The 20304-nt window shown below is 38.9% G+C and overlaps 1 protein-coding gene across 3 annotated transcripts; it reads left to right on the forward strand.

Annotated features, from left to right (window-relative positions):
• Positions 1 to 1231: 1231 nt before the first annotated feature.
• On the forward strand, positions 1232 to 20009 carry Otud6b (OTU deubiquitinase 6B). Of its 3 annotated transcripts, none has more exons than XM_012948453.2 (7): positions 1232 to 1378; positions 2286 to 2437; positions 4922 to 5002; positions 10982 to 11294; positions 12649 to 12710; positions 16885 to 16991; positions 17697 to 20009. In XM_012948453.2, the coding sequence occupies exons 1-7, from the start codon at positions 1297 to 1299 to the stop codon at positions 17779 to 17781; spliced, it is 882 nt and encodes a 293-aa protein (XP_012803907.2). In that variant the 5' UTR covers positions 1232 to 1296; the 3' UTR covers positions 17782 to 20009. The 3 variants fall into 3 exon arrangements, with proteins under 3 accessions (XP_012803907.2, XP_045000706.1, XP_045000707.1); XM_045144771.1 differs by having other exon boundaries at positions 12652 to 12710; XM_045144772.1 differs by lacking the exons at positions 1232 to 1378; positions 2286 to 2437; positions 4922 to 5002 and adding an exon at positions 8064 to 8248.
• Positions 20010 to 20304: the final 295 nt, after the last annotated feature.

Below are 20304 nucleotides of genomic sequence, written 5' to 3' on the forward strand. Positions count from 1 at the left end.
ATTTGAGAGCGACAGACACAGAGAGAAAGACAGAGGGAGAGAGAGAATGGGCGCGCCAGGGACTCCAGCCTCTGCAAACGAACTCCAGACGCGTGCGCCCCCTTGTGCATCTGGCTAACGTGGGACCTGGGGAACCGAGCCTCGAACCGGGGTTCTTAGGCTTCACAGGCAAGCACTTAACCGCTAAGCCATCTCTCCAGCCCCAGATTCTTTATTTTTATGGTAGCTTTATTTGCTTTGTTCTCTGTATCAACTATTCCTCTTAAACATAGATTTCATCTCCCAGTCAGTCCTCTCGGTCTTTTCTCTGCACTGTGAGAATTTTGTTCTTTTGAGAATTCCTCTTCTTAGGCATTTACTTAAGTAATTTTTGTTTTGTTGGTGTGTGTGTGGGGGGGGGGGAGTAATATGGCTTATGCCTGTTAATTCTCAACTCCCTGAAGCCTTAGAAATTAACTTGTCATTGAGTTACACTTTTTGAGCCTCTGAATTCAATCATGATTAATCCTTTCTTCATCCTATACTTCCACCTGCAATCCGTTTCAAGGAGGTATCTTCTTGTTTCCACAGCTCGGTTGCTTTCTCAACTGCAGTGTTACAACCTTGAAAACTGAAAGCAGAACTGATTGATTATCCTTATGGCTGATGCGATCCAAAGATCTCCATTGACGCTAATCGAGTTTTGTTTTTTTTTTTCCTTGTGTATGCATGTGTGCACAAGTGTATGGGCACTCCAGGGCCTCGGTCATTGCAAATGATGCTGGCGCCTCTATTTGCATTCAGTTTCCATGAGGGGCTTGGGAATCAAACCTGCGCTGGCGGGCAAATGCCTTTAAACACTGAGCCCTTTTCCCAGCCCCAATAATCGAATTTTTACGGAAAACTTTTTTTCCCTTAACTCTGAACAAAACACAAAACTTGAAAAGCATACTAGCCACTTTTCGTTATGTCATCTCTGCGCGTCTCACCTCTGGACCAATAGGTTGGCGCGCAGCCTCCGGCTAAAGACGCTCTAGCCCTTCAAGCCGCGCTCAGCGGCTGCCTTACACGCCGAATTTTCTCCTTCCAGCCCCACCCCTGCCCGTCCCGCCGGCGTCAGGGCACTGCGCATGTGCGCTCCCCTTTCCGCTTACTCCCAGCGCCATTGGCCAGGCTGCGGCCGGGTACCGCCTCCGCGGCGGGGCGGGGCTTCACGGTGGCCAATGGCGGCTGTGGGTGAGGGTTGAAGGGTCGAAGGTTGCTCGCCGCGGCCCCGGCGTGTTTCCTCCAGCGTGTGTTCCCAGCGACCTGGTGGCTATGGAGGCCGTCTTGACGGAGGAGCTGGACCGTGAGGAGCAGCTGGCCAGACGGCATCGCAAGGAGAAGAAAGAGCTGCAAGGTGAACGGGGAGAAGGGGTCAAGAACGGGGCGGGAAGCGTAGCGGGTCTCTTCCCGGGCATCTGCCGAGGCCGCTGCCGGTATCCGTCCGTGCTCCGGCGCCCCGCTCGGAGGGCGTCTTCCGAGGCCTGCCGCACCCCCAACCCTGGTGTCTCCAGGCCGTGGTCCTGGACCCCTAGTGGTCCCCTCTAGCCCTCTTCTAGAAGCCTCGCCTTTCCATTCCTGCCCCCATTCCTGACTTTCCCCCCCTCCAAGGTAAGATCTCACTCTAGTCTAGGCTGACCTGGAATTCACTCTGTAGTCTCAGGGTGGCCTCGAACTCATGGTGATCCTCCTACCTCTTCCTCCCGAGAGCTGAGATTAAAGGCGTGCGCCACCACGCCCGGCTTTACCTTTTTTTTTTTTTTTTTTTTTTTTTTGCGGTCGGGTGTGGGGGGTTGTCCCTGACTCTTTTAAGTGGCCATTCTCTGAATGATTCACTAAGTTGGAAGGCTCAGAAGGGATACTTGAAAGATTGAAAACACTCATTCCTGCGACCCGTTGTCCTATGAAACTAAACAAGTTCAATGTTATTTCAACGAGACTTCATCTGACTTCTTAAATCCTTTTTGTTTGGAAATGGTCTCATATAGCACAGCCTGATTTTGAACTTGCCATGCTGCTGAGGATGACCTTGAACATCTGCTTCTCAGGTGTCTGCCTCCTGAGTGCTGGGACGACAGTACTACTACCTACTTTATGTACTTCTGGGCCTGGAACGCAAGGCTTTGGGCATGCACCACCCACAGAGCTGTATCTCTAGTCCTATAAATACTTTTTCTATGCATTTCCCATTTCCTTGTTGGTTCCGGTTTCTCCCTTGCTTTTATTCCTGGGGTTCTCACCTGGTGTTTTTGGTGGCTTTTTAGCCAAAATTCAAGGAATGAAGAATGCTGTTCCCAAGAATGACAAAAAGAGGAGGAAGCAACTCACCGAAGATGTTGCTAAGTTGGAAAAAGAAATGGAGCAGAAACATAGAGAAGAAATGGAGGAATTGAAGCAGGCTTCCAAGGAGAACAAGGTATGTGGAATAATGTTTGTCCTTGCTTATTGACTTTGCAAACAACTGTCTACAACTGTTAAGCTGCTTTTTTTTTTTTTGTAAACTCATGAAATTGGAAAATTAAGTCACATAAGCTGTTCATCACATGTCAATATTTTCATCTGTTTGTAAGGTAAGTGTGTGTGTATGTAAGCCAGATGAGGACATTGGGTACTTTTCCCCACTCTTCCTTTTGTTTCCTTGAGACAGAGTCACACTGAACATGGAACTGCCAGCTGGCTGACCAGCAAAACCCTGTCTGCTCCTCACAGGACTGGGCTTAGGTGGGTGCTGGGCATTGAATACATGCCCTCTCAGGCCCCCATGCTTGCATAGCAAGCACTCTTAGTACTGATCCGTTTCCCCAGCCCATCATTCATATTTTATAACTGTATGTTTTCTTTTTTGTTGTTGTTGTTCATTTATATTTATTTATTTAAGAGTGACAGAGAAAGAGGCAGAGAGAGAGAGAGAGAGAGAGAGAGAATGGGCGCACCAGCGCTTCCAGCCACTGCCAACGAACTCCAGATGCGTGTGCTCCCTTGTGCATCTGGCTAACGTGGGTCCTGGGGAATCGATCCTCGAACTGGGCTTCTTAGACTTCACAGGCAAGCACTTAACCGCTAAGCCATCTCTTCAGCCCTAACTGTATGTTTTCTAAGGAAGATCAGCAAAGTACAAGTATTTTTACCTACTCACTTGCCTAAAAGATGAACAAATGTACTTGAGAAAAATTTATTTCAGTGATTTGGAAAACAGAATTCTTGTCCCAGAACCAACAGTGAATATGATTATTACCTCTGCATTATGCCATCCTCCTGAGCACAGATTTCTTCACATATGGTGACACAAATGTGTAGTCATAAGTTCTTGTAAGAATCAAATGGATCAGCAAATGTCAAGTAATTTTGAAATTACAAATGGACTGTGTGGATGAGTTATAAATGTTTTACCAGTGCTTCCTAGGTAAATGGACATCATTTTGATGTTTGTTGTATCATTGTAGCAAATAGGTGTGCCACTTACTTTGATATGTGATGTGTGTGTGTATACATGTTCTCATTTAGTACTCAGTAATACTTTAAGTTAATACCTATGAAGTAAATAATCACATGGTTTCAATGGTAAATACAGTTAGAGAAAGAAAGATCTTTGTCCTGTTGTTGGAGAGATGGCTCTGTGGGTAAAGTGTTGTCCATAAAGGTGAGTTTGGTTCCCCAGCAACTACATAATGCCAGGAATGGTGGCATGTACCTATAATTCAAGCACGGAAGAGGTGGAGACAGTGAATCCCTGGGTTTGCTCTCTGGGTAGTGAATTGATGAGCTCTGGTTTCAGTGAGAGACCCTGTTTCAGAAAATAAAGTGGTAGGTGGTTGAGCAAGACAACTGATATTTAAATGTTATATACTCCAAGGGCTGTGGCTGGATTCAGTTCCCCACTACCTATGTAATGCCAAATGCACAATGTGGCACATGTCTCCATTCATTTTCAGCAACAAGAAGCCTTGTTGTGAAGATTCTCTCTCTCTCTCAAATAAATTAAAAAAATTATATTCTAAGAGTCATAGTTCTAGTGTACTTTTAAGCCTATCTGATTGTGATTTTGTTTTGTTTTGTTTTTTGTTTTTCAAGGTAGGGTCTCACTGTGGTCCAGGCTGACCTAGAATTAACTATGTAGTCTCAGGGTGGCCTCAAACTCATGGGATCCTCCTACCACTGCCTCCTGATTAAAGGCATACTCCACCATGCCCAGCCTGATTGTGATATTTTTAATCACTTGAGATGTAGCCTTTGGAGAATGCTGTTTCAGAGGTTTTGAGTAGTTTCATATATATGTGCCATACTAAAAATGAGTTTCTCTTAAAGTTATAGTAATAAAATACTATACTGTAATAAAAAGGTACTCACTGTAATACAAGTATGGTTATTTTGTTTTTTATTCAACAAATACCAATTATTGTTTGTAATACTTAAATGACATAGGAGTTGAACTTATTAGTTTGAAGTAGGAAGGACAAGAAAATTTTGGTTGTTCCTAGGATCAAGAGTCAGTGCTCATCAAATTCTGGCTAATTATGATAGTGAAGTGACTCATCTGCTACACTTACTGTTAAGGTGGGAGTAATGAGCTGAGGGAGCACAAGGCTTATATTTTATACAAACTGTCAACATTCACAGATGAAAAGAGGGCAGTGCTGAGTGATTTGGCACTTTTAGAAAATAAGACAATTAGATCAATAGATTACATATTCCAAGAAGGAAAGAAGGTATGCAGGAATGAGCAGTGTTTTTGAAGAGATGTAAAGGGGAGGAGGGGAACAGACTATACTGTCTGCAACACTGTGTCTAGTCAGTTGGATACATTTGTCATTTCAGTAATTTAATAGCTTGAAACTTAAACCATAATTTAAAAGTACTTTGTATTGACATTTTAAAAATGTTTTTTTCTTGTTCTCTTCAGATAGATTCTGTTGCTGCTAACATTTCAGACTTGGTGCTTGAGACTCAACCACCTCGGATTTCAAAAGCACAAAAGAGACGGGTATGAAAGTCATGTCACCAAGTATATGAGTTAGTGCCATATGCCCAGTATTGCCTTGGGTAGGATACATATTAAAAAATGGTGGCTGTATTAGTCAGGGTTCTCTAGAGGAACAGAACCAATAATATGAATTGCATTAAAAGGGAATTTAATGTCTTAGCTTACAACAAGCCAACAATATCAGTTTGCATGCTCAAGAGTCAGGGAACCTGGTCACTGCTCAGTCCATGAGCCTGGATTCCTCAGCAGTTCCAATCCCGCACTGAAAGCCTGGAGGCTTCCTGGAGAGCTGCTGGTCTTCAGTGCATTTTGGAAGGCAGCAAGCAGCACTGGCGGTCAGCGGGGAGGAAGGGATTCTTGTTTCCCAGAGGTTCTTTAGGTCAAGTCCCAGTCTGAGCAGGGCTCACTCTGGGGGAAGGACTTTCTCTTTCAGTTAATTCTTCCTGGAAGCAACCTCAGAGGCTTCCTCAAGAGGAATGCCTGTGGATTCCTAAACAGATCAAGTTGACCACAAAACGTAACTATCACAGTGGCTTTCCTTGTCAAGGGATCTGAACTGGCATCAGCTAAGCACTGGGTGTGTGTTAGATATCATGCCAAGCTATTTACATAAAATATCATAGAGTCTTGACAAGAATTTGTGCAGTATGGCTTGTTCCCCATTTTCTAGAGAAGAAAATAGGTCCAGGTAGTTAAAAAGAAAAGGTTCTGTGAGGTTGGGGGAAAAAAGAAGAGTAATGGGAAGTGATTATGATCAAAGTGATTATACATACACATGTATAAAAATGGTAAATAAGTAAAATTAAAAATGAAACGAAAAAATAGATTTTAAGACAATCACAAAACTTTTCAGTTCTCATAGGAGGGTAGGCCTGAGGAGGGCAAAGAACTTTTTTTCTTTTTATACAAATTATCCTAGACTTAGAGTTTTCACTTGAGACTCAGGTGAGTCTTAACACACAACCCTCCTTAAAAACTGGTATTCACTAATGAAACAAGGATTGGAACCTAGAATTAATAAGATGTTGGTGTACCACATTCTCAGGGAATTATTTTATTTTTAAATAAACTAAAAATTGAGAATAAGAAAAGTTCATTATGTCCAGTGTTAAGTGATGGTTTAGAATTTGAAGGAAATACAGTTTGTAAAACACTCTTAAGAGAAATAGGATGAATAAAAACAAACATGGGAATGAAATGTTTCATTATTAGAAGAGGATAAGGAAAACAAGTGATAGGAAGTAGCATGTTAATGATCTTAACATAATGAGAGTGGCATTAGGCAAAGCCTTTTCACCCTGGCAAAAGAAGTTTAAATCCCATCTTTATTGTGAAGTGCTATTTTATGAAGTCCTATCATGTAGGATCTGAATGTATATTTCAGAGCCGGCCTCATTTAGAAGTATGTGATTTAATAGAGTATGGAGTAGAGTTTAGGGTCAGACAAAACAGGTGGTTTTTCTTTGTTGTATTGTTGGGGATTGAACTTAGGATATGCATGCCCTGCAGTTATTAGAAGTGAACTATTCCCCAACTCCATATGAGGTTTTAATTTGGCTTACTATCATGAGATTACAGAAGGTTCTTTATTTTGGGGGGCTTCAGTTTCATTTGTATAAAATAATAAAATTGGAGAAAATGATACCAGTTTCGTACTGTGGTGGGTATTAAGTAGTATACTGTTCCAGACATCTGAACACAGGCCTGGAGAACTAGAGAGTCGGCAGTGGAAGTATTCATTGTGCTAAGTGCTGTTTTAAGTCTTCACAAATGAAACCCAAGAGCAGTATTGTGTGTGCGTGTGTTTGGTGACAGTTGTTAAGTTACAGTGATACAAAAATTATCATTTGTATGGAATTTTATTCTTTAGTAATACTATGAGTGTGGTTTTCAAATAATCACGAAATAAGGACCCCATGCCTTCTTGAAGATTATCTAGTTGAGTTCCATGTTCAAGGTGAACATAGTTTTTGCAATGGCCTCACAATTTTGTACTATCTCCTGTAGATCAAAATGGTTTCTTTGTCAGTAATGCCATTTGTTTTGAAATTGCTTGTAATTAATACAGTTTATGAAAGCATACTTAATCATTAAAAATATGAGGTTACAACTTTTCTGGACCCTTACACAGCAAAAAAAAAACAAAAAAAGATGTGTCTTTCATGAAAATTTTGTTATTTTTCTTCTCACTAAACTTAATACCTTGTTTACCTATACTCAGAAAATTATAATAATGATCTGAAAGTAGTATACCCAGCTTTTTTCTTTGTTATACTATGAGATTATAGAGCAGACAACATTAAATGTTTATGAACTTAAGAAAATGAAATTCAGAATCAAGAAGGACAATTGGGAATCAGGTTATTTTGAACCTCATTCTTTGCCAGAGCCCCATGGGGGGGGGGGATCCTGGTTAATGAGTGGTGGTTATCGACAAAGAGACAGCTCTGGAAGAAAAACATAACAGAATTATATGATTTATTGTAAGATTGTTGTGAAACCTTGGAGCTCATATCTCATTTGATTCTGAATTTGATTTATACTTTGGTTGTATTTGATTGTACTTTATTTACTTCAGGAACTTGGAAGCTTTTTGATGTAGTGGAAAGAGTCTAAAGTAGAATTTAGAACTGGGCTCCAAAAACACTAAATTTGACAGGTAGACTTGTTTTTTTACAGATGAGAGAAATGAGACCCAAGTTACATAACCACAATGGCATAAGGAAGGCTTAATAACAAACCAAGCTAGTCCCCGGCTTTCATGATTCTGGTTTGTGTAGTATTGCTGTATCAACATGTCTCTAGCTTTACAGCTTTATTAGCAGTGGTTTTATGCATTCCTCACATGTGTGCATTCATTTGTGCATATTTTATATTAGATCTCATTGGTGCCATTCTATCCTAGTACTATATTAGTAGAAAAGAAAGTGCCTTATGTTGGAAATGCATCACAGAGAAAAAAAAAATGTCAAATGGATTTCCCAGAAAAACATTAAAGAGGAATTTGAAATTAATATTTTAGAGATTTTCAGGATCAAGATAGAATAAAGTTCCGCTTTGCCAATAAAAGAGTATATGACATTAACCCCAGCTCCCATCTGCTCCAACTTTTATTCTGATTCAGGTGCCTGGATAAAAGGAGCTCTGTGTTGTCCCTGGTCCAGCTGTATGGCCTTTGGAACTCTTTCTGCGAGCTGTTTCCTCAGAAGAGGAAAATGAGGGGTTTTGGATTAGATGATGTCTCAGGTGCTTATTCTCCCCTCTACAATTGTTTTTAGTCTTTTATGTAGAGAGCAACAGTGCCATCTTGTGTTTTAAGATTTTATACCTAGGATCCACAGCTGTAGGTATGTGGTGAAGTAAATTTGTTCATTTACTTCTTTCATGGTTAAAGCTGGAAGGAAAGTCCTAAGTTAGGGGGTTATTGGTTTTGATTCAGGTATTAAAAAAAAAAGTTTCAAATTCATGTAACAGGGCACATAACAGGTAATAATACAGTATGTGGTAGTCAGTTTACTGAAGTTTGCCCTCTTTGTTCACTTTTGCCAGAACAGGACTTATGGTGTGACAATCTCTTTTACTTATTTTGGTTTAATGACTCCTCTTTAATTTGCTATTATTATCAAGATTTGTTGAATTTACTTTGACTTATTTTTTCTCTTTTTTAAAAAAAATGTTTTTTATTTGACAGAGAAGGAGGGAGGGAGAGGGAGAATGGGGCACACCAGGGCCTCCAGCCACTGCAAATGAACTCTAGACATGTACACCCCCTTGTGTATCTGGCTAACGTGGGTCCTGGGGAATTGAACCTGGGTCCTCTGGCTTTGCAGGCAAACACCTTAACCACTAAGCCATCCCTCCAGCCTTTTTCTCTTTTTTAAAAGAAACTTTTTATAAATATTTCATTTACAAATACACTTGTGGTAGAGATTAGAAAGAATGAAAAAAAAAGCCCAAAGACATACTACCCCCAGTAAAATGTATTTTATAATTCTGCCATCCAGAAAAAAAGTACATCAAACATATTTATTGTATCTATCCTTCTGATTTTTTTTTTTTATTTTTTTTATTTTTTGAGGTAGGGTCTCACTCTAGCCCAGGCTGACCTGGAATTCACCATGTAGTCTCAGGGTGGCCTTGAAATCATGGTGATCTTCCTACCTCTGCCTCCTGGGTGCTGGGATTAAAGGCATGCACCACCACGCCTGGCTTTATCCTGATTTTTATGCGGAATTGGCAGAGAGTTAATAGATAATTAACAACATACCTATCTTTTTAGCCTCAACCCTGTCTTTTGACACTTCTCTGGTATACTAGTTCTATGAGCTGTTTTTAGCTGTGAAACATAGTGCTCTGTGCTTATGATCCTATTTCAGCTGTCAGGAATGTTTTCTCTGCCCTCAAACATCACACTTCACTCATGTCACAGTCTTATGACCTCACTGTAACCCTACCCTTGGATATGCTTCACTGAGATGATCTCTTAAAACACTTGGATAATGAGAACAAATTGTAGAATGCAAAGGATAATGTCATTTTTGCTTAAAAGTATGTGATGCACATTTTCTCTGATTATGAAGTATCCATTAAAATGCTTAGAATATCAGTCTGGAAGGATCTATACCAAAGCCCTAGAGAGAACTAGGATGGCAATAGAACGTAGGGGGACTTTATTATGTCTGTAATATTTTACTTGTTTGCAAAGAATGCTTTTCTGTATTCATTAAATACCAGTATAGGTTTGTATTTACTGTTATTTTCAAAATAATCATTTGGGGGGTATGGGTATGCCTGAGCCTCCTGCCACTGCAAACAAACTCCAGAAGCAATTATGTGGGTACTAGGGACTTGAACCCAGGCTGCCAAGCTTTGCAGCAAGCTCCTTTAACCACTGAGCCATCGCTTCAGCAGCCCTCCCTCCCCTACTCTAGCTAAGGCTGACCTGGAATTCACTATGTAGTCTCAAGGTGGCCTCGAACTCACGGTGATCCTCCTACTTCTGCCTCCTAAGTGCTAGTGCTGATATTAAAGGCATGCACCACCACACCTAGCTAGCCCCATTTTTTGTAAGCTAGATACAAAGAATGTTTGCACTCTTCTAATGGCTTTATCATATTAGTGCCATTGTTGTGGAGTGATCAAAAAGCTTGGATTAGTGTGGGTTTAAATATGATGATAATATACTTTAAAGCTGTCTTAAGATAGTACTTTGAAACCAACCAAATGTTTTTAGAAACATTTTGGAATGCTGTTTTTAAATAGATTTTTTTTTTTTTTTTTTTTTTTTTGAGGTAGGCTGTCACTCTGGCCCAGGCTGACATGGAATTCACTGTGTAGTCTCAGGGTGGCCTCCAACTCACAGTGATCCTCCTACCTCTGCCTCCTAAGTGGTGGGATTAAAAGGCGTGAGCCACCACGCCCGGCTTTAGATAGACATTTTGAGGCCAGATGTGGCAATGTCTATAATATAGTCTCGGTGTCCGGGAAGCATTGTGAGTTACAGGCTAGCCTCAGCTGTCATAGCATGTCTGTCTCAAAACTAAGTAAATAAATAAGCAAACAAATTGCATAAAAGCGCTTCCTTCCCCATATTTATTAATATTTTTTGAGACAGTGTAGGCTAGACTAGTCTAGAATATGAATAATCCAGATTGTCCTCAAATTTCTGGTCCTCCTGTCACAGCCCCCCAAGTGCTGGAATTATAAGCATGTGCCCCATACTCAGCTGCAAGAAGGCTTTCTTCATTGCCAGGACAGAGCTCCGTGTTATAAACTTAAGAGATGAGATGAGTAAGATAGTTTGACCTTAAAAGTTGAACTGTAGAAAATTCTACAAATGATTAAATAATCAGTATAGTAGTGCTTGTAAGAGGGAAGACAATAGCAAAACCCCTCTGAGACTCTTCGATCTCCATCCCCTTATTAAATGAAGATTAACCTTAATTATTATATGTTAACTTTCCTATATTCTCATCACAGGAAAAAAAAGCTGCATTGGAAAAGGAGCGAGAAGAAAGGATAGCTGAAGCTGAAATTGAGAACTTATCTGGAGCCAGACATATAGAAAGTGAAAAGCTTGCTCAAATACTATCAGCTAGAGAGTTGCAAATTAAGCAGATTCCATCTGATGGCCACTGTATGTACAGAGCCATTGAGGACCAACTGAAGGAGCAGGACTGTGCCCTGACCGTGGTGGCCTTACGAAGGCAGACTGCTGAATACATGCAAAGCCATGCAGAGGACTTCCTGCCATTTCTAACGAACCCTAACACAGGGGAGATGTACACACCAGGTAATTTGGTTTTCTTTCCCACATGTTTTCAGTGGTTCTGGTTGTTTTAAGTAAAATCTTTTCCTCATACAGCAACTAACAGAAACCTTTGCAGCCCTTTTTAAGAAACGAAGTCCATAAAACTTAGGCAGGATTATTCTCTAATTTTAATAGACCCTGGTACAGTTTACTTTGGCCACATCTCCTAAATACTTTAACATGTTATAGTTAAAATATAAATTGCTTTATATAAGATGAAACTAGGAATGGGATTATTACTGTTGAAAAGAATGTGTTAGGTTCACATGTAACAAAGTAAAAGGAATGAGAGTTTTAATCAGTCTGAGTGAGTATGTATAGGGCTTCATGAGCAGAGAGTGATTATGAAAACTCATTTGTTCTTTATTTCATATTAATATTTCAAAATATTTATAGTAAAGTTAAAAATGCATGATTTACAGATGAGGGTGAGGGGAAATGGAAATCTGAAAAGCTAGTCTTTGAGGAAGGTGGCAGGTGCAGTAATATCAAATGGGAGCAAGTGATGTGGTCAAGAGTGCTTAGAAAGGGCATGGCTCATGATGACTTTCTTTAATGGAGTCCGTTTTCCATGGAAGATAGTAGAGTTTGAATGAACCCTGGCAATGGAGTAGGTCGTCTGTAGTGAGTCTAGTGTCAGGGTTTTTCCAAAACTCTGCTAGTGATAGGGCATTCATTATGCTGATCCAGAGAAAAAGGGTAAACTATGTTTTTATCCATTCAGTTAGTATTTATTGAAGGCCTCAGTGTACAGGACACCGTCCTAGGCAGTATTGAAACACTGAGAATTTAATATTGAATGAGAGAAACATTAGGCATATTTTCTTCTGGTTTCCTGTAACTTCTATCTGGACAAAAAGGTTGTGTTAGCCCATCTTAATATGCCATATGTAAAGGTAGGTCTAAACTAACAACTAGAGAGAGTATTTGGTAGTATGGAAAAGGAACTTAGCACTCATTTTGTAGCCCACGTTTGCCTTGGACTCATAGCCATCTTCCTTCAGCCTACTGAGTGCTGGCATTATAGGTGTGAGCTAGCCCGCATGCCCAACTTGTTGGTAGTTTTGAGAGTTTTGAGAGAAGTAAGTAGGTTGTTAGGCAAGTCCCTGAGCCTTGAGCTCAAGAACAGAAGCAAAAACACATTTCTTTGCTCTTGGATGGAAAGGTAGTTGATAGCTGGGGTGAATTAAGTGTGGATCTGAGAAGTAGATTTAGCTTCCAAAGGAAGGTGATAGAGAAGAGAAATGTTCACGACTTGGAGCATTTTCATCAGGAATTGTGGGAGTTCTAATGGGATCTTGTAAGAATTACAGTTAATCTGATCTGTTCTCAACAGAAGAGTTTGGAAAGTACTGTGAAGATATTGTAAACACAGCTGCATGGGGAGGTCAGCTTGAGGTAAGTTTGTAATTGTTCACAGTGATCCTGGGATCCTGGGCTCTTAAGTTGTTTCTGAATCCTGCCTGTGGTTGTCAGGGAGTTTCCCCCATTCCACCTCCTCCTTTTTTTTTTTTTTTTTTGTTTGTTTTTCAAGGTAGGGTCTCACTCTAGCTCAAGCTGACCTGGAATTCACTGTGTAGTAGTCTCAGGGTGGCTTGGAACTCAGGAGGATCCTCCTACCTCTTGCTCCCAAGTGCTGGGATTAAAGGCATGCACCACCACATCCAACTTCCACCTTCTCTTTTTGTTCGTGTGTGTGTGTGTGTGTGTGTGTGTGTGTGTGTGTGTGTGTAGATGTGCATGCATGCAGAAGCCAGAGGAGAATGTCAGGTGGCCCAGTCTTTATCACTTACCTGAATACTTTTCTTGAGACGGGGTTTCTCCCTCAATCTGGAGCTACTGTCTTTCAGAGAACCCCAGTGATTTTTCCATGACTTCCGCCCGCCCGCCAGCTATGGATTGGGGATATAAACCAATGTGGACATGGCCAGGTTTTTTCCCCCCTACTACTTATTTTAAGCAAGAAAGTGACACACAGAGAGAATAGACACTTTTTTTATTGCCACTGCAAACATGCTCCAGATACATGTACCACTTTGTGTATCTGGCTTTATGTGGGTATGGGGAATTGAACCAGGGTCATTGGCTTTGCAGGCAAGCACCTTAACTACTGGGCAACCTCTCAGCCCTAAATGTCAACCTTTAAAAAAAAATTATTTATTTGAGAAAGAAAGGAAGATAGAGAATGGGTGTGCCAGGACCTTCAGCTGCCGTGAATGAACTCCAGATGCATGTCCCACCTGTGTATCTGGCTTATGTGGGTCTTGCGGAATCAAACCGGGGTCCTTTGGCTTTGTAGGCAGCCACCTTAACCTCTCTCCTAGCCATCTCTCCAGGCCAATGTCAGTTTTTTTTTTTTAACATAAATTCCTTTGTGTTTTCTCCCACACTAAAGAGTTGAACTTGGTCTCTGGCCTTAGAGGCCCTCAACCTTAAGTGGCAAGCACTTTTAATTGCCAAGTTATCTCATTAGCCTCATTTTTTTTTCTTTATATAGTTGCTGCTTCTTTCCTGACAAAGAAATAGGTTAAAACATTCTTAGGGCTTTACTTAAATAATGTACCTGGGGTAAGTGAAACCTGACTTTATTTTTAAGGTAGTACTTAATGAAAGTGGATTTTACACTAGTGGCTTAACAGATGAAAATCAGTATTGGAAATGTAATAAACCCTTCTACATACTCAGAAACTGAACATGAATGAGCTAGCGTTTTTGGCACATGCCTATAATCCCAGCACTGGGAGACTGAGGCATGAGGATTAAACAGGCTAGGCTATATAAGAAGAAAATTTAAGAGCTTTTTAAATTGGAAAATTTTACTTTATGTGAATTCAGGTCAGTTTTTACTATAATACATCTATTACATTAAATTGTGATTTAAATGCCTAGTTGATAATAACTTATTTGAAACCAGTAATGGATACATTAAAATTGAATATGATAAAATGGAATATTCAGATACATGTAGGGTGTTTATGAGGTATTTCTTTTTAGCTGTAGTTTTGAAAACCTTACTGTTAAGTAACAATTGGATAAGCACCTAATTGGACCTAATATTAATGAGCAGTTTGAGAGTGACAGAGGAAGAGGCAGAGAGAGAGAATGGGTGCACCAGGGCTTCCAGCCACTGCAAAGGAACTCCAGACGCGTGCGCCCCCTTGTGCATCTGGCTAACATGGGTCCTGGGGAATCGAGCCACGAACCGGGGTCCTTAGGCTTCACAGGCAAGCGCTTAACCGCTAAGCCATCTCTCCAGCCCTAGTTTTTCTTTATATGTTCTGTGACCATGGATCATCCAGCTTACTGACTTCGAGTTTCTTTATTATTGAATGCTAATAAGAAGACCCTTGCCTGTATGTACTCAGTCAAGGATTTTTGAGCATTTAAATAAAGCAGAGTTTGTAAGCTAATATTCCATATGGATAATTCTAGCAGTAATACTGTTGGTATTGTGTGAAGGTGATTGCTCATCTTGAATAATTTATGGCTCCTCAGACTTCTGTTAAGAACTGTTTGAATATGATAACATGAAGTATTCCCTCTTAATCTTAACAATGCAATAATTGTACCTCTCCACCAGAGGGAACTATGTCCATTAGTTTTGTTTTGAATGCCTGGCTCTCAAAACTCAGGAACTGTTCATTATAGCTTTGTGACTACATTAAATTGTGACTACATTAGAAATAAAGATGCTTAAGCTTTCTGTAGGTTCACAAGGTAATAGTAGTTCTGGAGACCTAAATAATTTGGTTTAGATTGAGATAGATTAAAAAAAAATTTAAGCAGCCTTGGAGGATATTTACTCAAAATTTGTGAATTCATTTGAAGTGACAGTTGATTTCTAGTGGGATACATTTACATTATTAATCAAATGCAAAAGGAAAATCTGCACATGATTCTTCTTTGTTTATTTTTTCAAGATAGGGTCTAGTTCTAGCCCAGGCTGACCTAGGAATCTCTATGTAGTCTCAGGCTGGCCTTGAACTCACAGTGATCCTCTTTCCTCCTTCCTCTGCTTCCTGAGTGCTGGCATTAAATGTGTGTGCCACCACGCCTGGCTCTTCACTTGACTTTTGAAGAATCTGATTTCGAGAGATTTTATTTTATACTCCATTCTGTGCTAGTTTTTTTTTTTAACATACATTAATTATGACAAAAATATTTCAAAGAAACATTTTATAAAGGGTATGGAATTTCAGTTTTCTCTGTTACATAGAATCTTTTCTATATTCCTAAAGTAAATTTTTATATTCTTGCAGAACCTCTTAGAAGTACTATGTTTTTGATAGAATATTCTTGTGATGGGAAAAATGTACTGATTAAGATACCATGATGGGAGGCTGGTAATAAGGTTTTTTAATGAGTCAGCTTTTTCAGTTCAACAGAGATATTTAATTTAATGCTCTAATGTTTGACTTTGACAAGTACCTTAACTTTCATCTACAACTCTGAGTGTTTAAAATAACACTAATGGTCAGGCACGGTGGTGCATGCCTTTGATCCCAGCACTTGGGAGACAGAGATGGAAGGATCACTGAGTTTGAGGCCAGCCTGAGATTACATAGAGAATTCCAGGTCAGCCTGAGATTACATAGTGATTTCCAGGTCAGCCTGGGCTAGAGTGAGGCCTTACCTTGGCAACAACAACAACAACAAAAAAAACCTGAAAATAACACTAGTGACCAGTGGTAGCTCTTGCTTGTAAGCCCAGTACTTGGGAAGTCAAAACAGAAAGATTACTTCAAGTTCAAGGCCAACATTTTGAGTTCCAGTCCAGCCAGGAGTACCTAGTTAGTTTTTGTCTCCACACAACAAAAACAAACATCCCACCCCTCCTTCACATCCCATTGATACGTATTCGATAAAGTTTTGAGGACTGAATAGTTTAATACATGTAAAGTGCATAAGTACTCTATCTACCCATTTCCCATTTTATTAACTTGACATTGATTTTTTTTTTTTTTACAAAGCTTTTAAATATTTAGGACTTGGTACACTTCTGCATAGATGTAATATGTATTATATTATTTAGTTTTTAAAGCAAATGTTTATTAAGCATTTACTCTTTGTCAGAGTTTTTAAAAATAGTCTTTTTATATGTATGCTGTGCGTGTATGGGTAAGTATATATGTATATCTATGTCGTGTGTGTGAGTGTACTATAGTGTGTATAGAGGTCAGGACAACCCCAGTGTCTGTCTTTACCTTCCATCCTGTTTGAGGCAGGTCTCTGTTCACTGCTGCAAACTCCAGGCTGACTAGCCCACAAGCTTCCAGGATTCTCCTGTCTCTGCTTCTCATTGCTCCCTAGGAGTGCTGAAAGTACAGATGCTCAGTACTGTGGCTGCCCTTACCTGGCTCTGAGCATGCAAACTCAGGTTATCACCCTCTGCAGCAAATACTTTTATCCACTGAGCCTCTCAGGTACCCCTCCTCTCAAAGTCTTGATAATTATAATCAGGTACATCTTTGCTTTAGCTGGTTGCTGTGTTTGTATGTATATACTTTGTTTATGACCTGCAAATTTATGTTTTGTTTTCTTGACTGATCCATGTTTTTTTTTCCCCCCATAGCTAAGAGCTCTGTCTCATATTTTAAGAACACCAATAGAGATAATACAGGCAGACTCTCCTCCTATTGTAGTTGGCGAAGAATATCCAAAAAATCCTTTAGTACTTGTGTAAGTACCTAGACTTTTTTACTGTTTCATTTTACATGAGTAAGACAAAAAGGTCTATGAAAAGATCTTAGGTTATGTTTATGAATAAGAAAGCTATCATCTGAATAAATTCTGCTTTGCTTATGTTGAAGACCATTATAGAACTAGTAAGTATCATAATATGTGATTTTGGTAATTATTTAAACCTCTACTAATTTAATGTTTTGTTGGAGTTAAGAATAAAGTCCTTTAAAAAGGCTACAAAGTTTTAGAACTATATCATCACCCTGGATTGGCATTAATAGTGCTAAAAATTTTGTCCAATATAAAAGGTTAAATTTTTATACTATTTTTTCCTTTCAATTTTTTTTTTCCTTTCAAACTGTGGAAGTGTTTTTGTATGATTGAAAATTGGCTTCTGAGATGCAGCATGAAGGTTAAGTGTTTATTAGCTATTCCTACTAAAATAGTCATTCCTGGCCTTAGGTAAAAACTGAGGCTCATTAAATCCTCAGCATCTCAGCATTCCTGTTTCCCTCCAGTGATTGAGCCACTTGCTGACTACTGACACTTGTCATACGGTGTTGAACTCTTAATATGCTCATGTAATAATCAAATGGTACCCTGTGGGCTAACTTATGGAGAGTACTTGGTTATATATGTAGGTATTTGTATACAGTAAGTCACTTTCATCAGAAGTACTTTTTTTCTTCTTTTTCGTTTCAGATATATGAGACATGCGTATGGCTTAGGAGAACATTATAATTCTGTTACACAGTTGGTGCACACAGCTACTGAAAATTGCAGCTAGTGCACAGAGTGTTACACAGTTATGTTTTGCACTGTATACCAGGCTGTATATACCTACCAAATGCTATATTGTTCTGACTGCTACTGAAAAACACAACTACCTTAAATCAGTTTATGAATAATGGGGCTTTTTAGAAATATATCAGAGATAAACTTTAACCAGTGCCCTCATAGAACTTTTAGAACTTGTAACTATTGTGAAAAACATCATTCACTGACCAAGATGTTACCTTATTCACTGATACTTTTATTTATTTAGCATCCTAACCAATCTGTTTAAGTTTTAAGATACTTCCAAGGTAATCATTTCAGTGTAATTTTTCTTAAGACGTGAAATGATCCAGTCATTGCAGTAATGTGGTTGAGTGACAGCAAACTTAATGAGTGTTTTCAAAATTAATTGGTGGGGTGAAGGGGGTGGAAGCTTCTTATGTGACACATCAAGGTGCAGCCATGAAGCTGGCTTCAACAAACAAGAATTTTTGAAAATTTACTCAGATGGGAATTAGCTAAGTTTTCAGAAGCAAAGCAGAGTCAAAGGTGCACAGGTGCTAGTAGCTGTTAGTTTTACATTTCTAATGAATTAGGGACTTGCCTTTTGTTTGTAACTTTAAAAGGAGGCATGGATTTCTATCTTTCCAATTCCTTCATTTTCCTTCAACTGCAGACTGGAGTTAGCCCTGGTATAGCTTGACTCTCTCCACAACTATGAGTTCTTATGTTTTCTAGAGTTGCCTATACCACAGCTTATCTTCCTGTAGCCGTTCCCACTGAAGCACGCTATGTGGTCTCTCACTATTCACCTCATATGAGGTGATGATTTAGTATTGCAAGGGGCCAAAGCCACATGTACTTTTAGTTCTTTTCTGGTTTGTCTTAACAGGCTCTCCCATTTTGCTCATGTTCCAGGATTAGAAGAAAGCCCCTGTTAAATATTATTTTGTGAGTAATAGCAATGTCACTTTTTCTTCAACTTAGGCATTTGAGGGGTTTTTTTTGTTTTGTTTTGTTTTGTTTTGTTTTGTTTTGTTTTGTTTTGTTTTCCCGAGGTCGGGTCTCACTCTAGCTCAGGCTGACCTGGAATTCACTATGTAGTCTCAGGGGGACCTTGAACTCACGGTGATCCTTCTACCTCTGCCTCCCAAGGACTGGGATTAAAGGCGTGCACCATCACACCCAGCATATTTGATTATTCTTATGTAATGTATATGGGTAAAATTAAAAGCCACTATTCGGAAGCCAAGAGCTGCATAGTAAAACCAGTATAAAGTAATTTTCTGTGGAATAATTTCCTAATTCAGATTTCAGATCACCCCTGTTTTTTTTTCTAAGAGAAAAAAAAACATATATATGTATATAATAATTTGTTATATAAAGAAATACTATGAAAATGAGACCTTTTTGGTTTGATCTGTTTTTCCCAAGTTGGAAATGTGATTAGTAAGACTGATCATCGAGTTTATAACATTTGGATATTTGATCCATATATAATTTTTATGAGTAAATAATGGATTAATAATAAAAGTGGAGACAGTCTCCTGAGCCTAGCAGGTGACAGTGTTGCAGGTGGCTTGGAATGGGTCAACTAGAACAAGCCAGCACTTCCATGCATCATTCCACTTCAACTGATGAAAAGCCATTCTGTATGCTATAAACAATACATTCTTGAGGTTACCTGTTTTTCGTAACCTTTGACCTGGATGTTTTGGGGGTTCTGAAATTTACAAAAGTATGAAACTTTAAAATAAATGTTCAAGGTTATTTTGAAGTATTGTTACTTCAAAGTTAAGATTTAAGGAATAACAAAATATTATGAAACTTAATTATTGTAAATTCAATTTTTAACAAAAATATTCTTACATAACAGTGTCTTAACAAGAAGAATTAAAATATCCTTAGTTATATATTTCTTTTTCTTTTTAATTTTAAAATGGCCAGCATAGTTATAAGGAAAATATCTGGTCAGTTTCTCTTTCATAAAACTGCAGTGTCATTGTGGATGTAACTGAGGAAAAAAAATTTTAAAATGGCAAATGTTCATTTTAAAACAACTGGTGAATTAAGCTTGCTGTCTGATGATGGTCTAATGGAAATTAATAAGCTTTATTTAGTCCAAATTTGAAAAAGTACATGTCAAAGAGTTCTGGAATGTCTTCAGCCAAGAATTTTATTCACTTAAATATGTTTACAACTTGTATAAAGTAAAAAAAAAAAAAAACAAAAACAAATGTTATCTCTAACTATAATGACATATTTCTTGTATTATCAAATGTTTGCCAAAAGAAGAATAAATGATAAATGGATTAATTGAGCATTTGTGTGTCAAGTTGCCATTCTTTTAACAATTTGAGAATTTAGAAATACAGAAAACACATTTTTCTTTCAAATTCTATCAGCTTTTATTTTGTCTTCACAGAGAATTGATAATACAGTCACAAATAATTACATTTAAGGCCGTGTGGATGAATGTGTCAACATAAGATGTCCCAAGTAAAGGGATGTGGTTCTTCAGGAGGAAGCTTAG

The sequence above is a fragment of the Jaculus jaculus genome, chromosome 2, assembly GCF_020740685.1.
Source record: "Jaculus jaculus isolate mJacJac1 chromosome 2, mJacJac1.mat.Y.cur, whole genome shotgun sequence".
In the NCBI taxonomy this organism is placed as follows: Eukaryota; Metazoa; Chordata; class Mammalia; order Rodentia; family Dipodidae; genus Jaculus; species Jaculus jaculus.

Excerpts from the sequence above, each read along its gene's own strand:
- Otud6b (XM_012948453.2), top strand. The coding sequence starts at position 1,297 with ATGGAGGCCGTCTTGACGGAGGAGCTGGACCGTGAGGAGCAGCTGGCC. Across the intron at positions 1,379-2,285 it reads GGAGAAGAAAGAGCTGCAAG|CCAAAATTCAAGGAATGAAG; the intron begins GTGAACGGGGAG and ends GTGGCTTTTTAG. Across the intron at positions 2,438-4,921 it reads AGGCTTCCAAGGAGAACAAG|ATAGATTCTGTTGCTGCTAA; the intron begins GTATGTGGAATA and ends TGTTCTCTTCAG.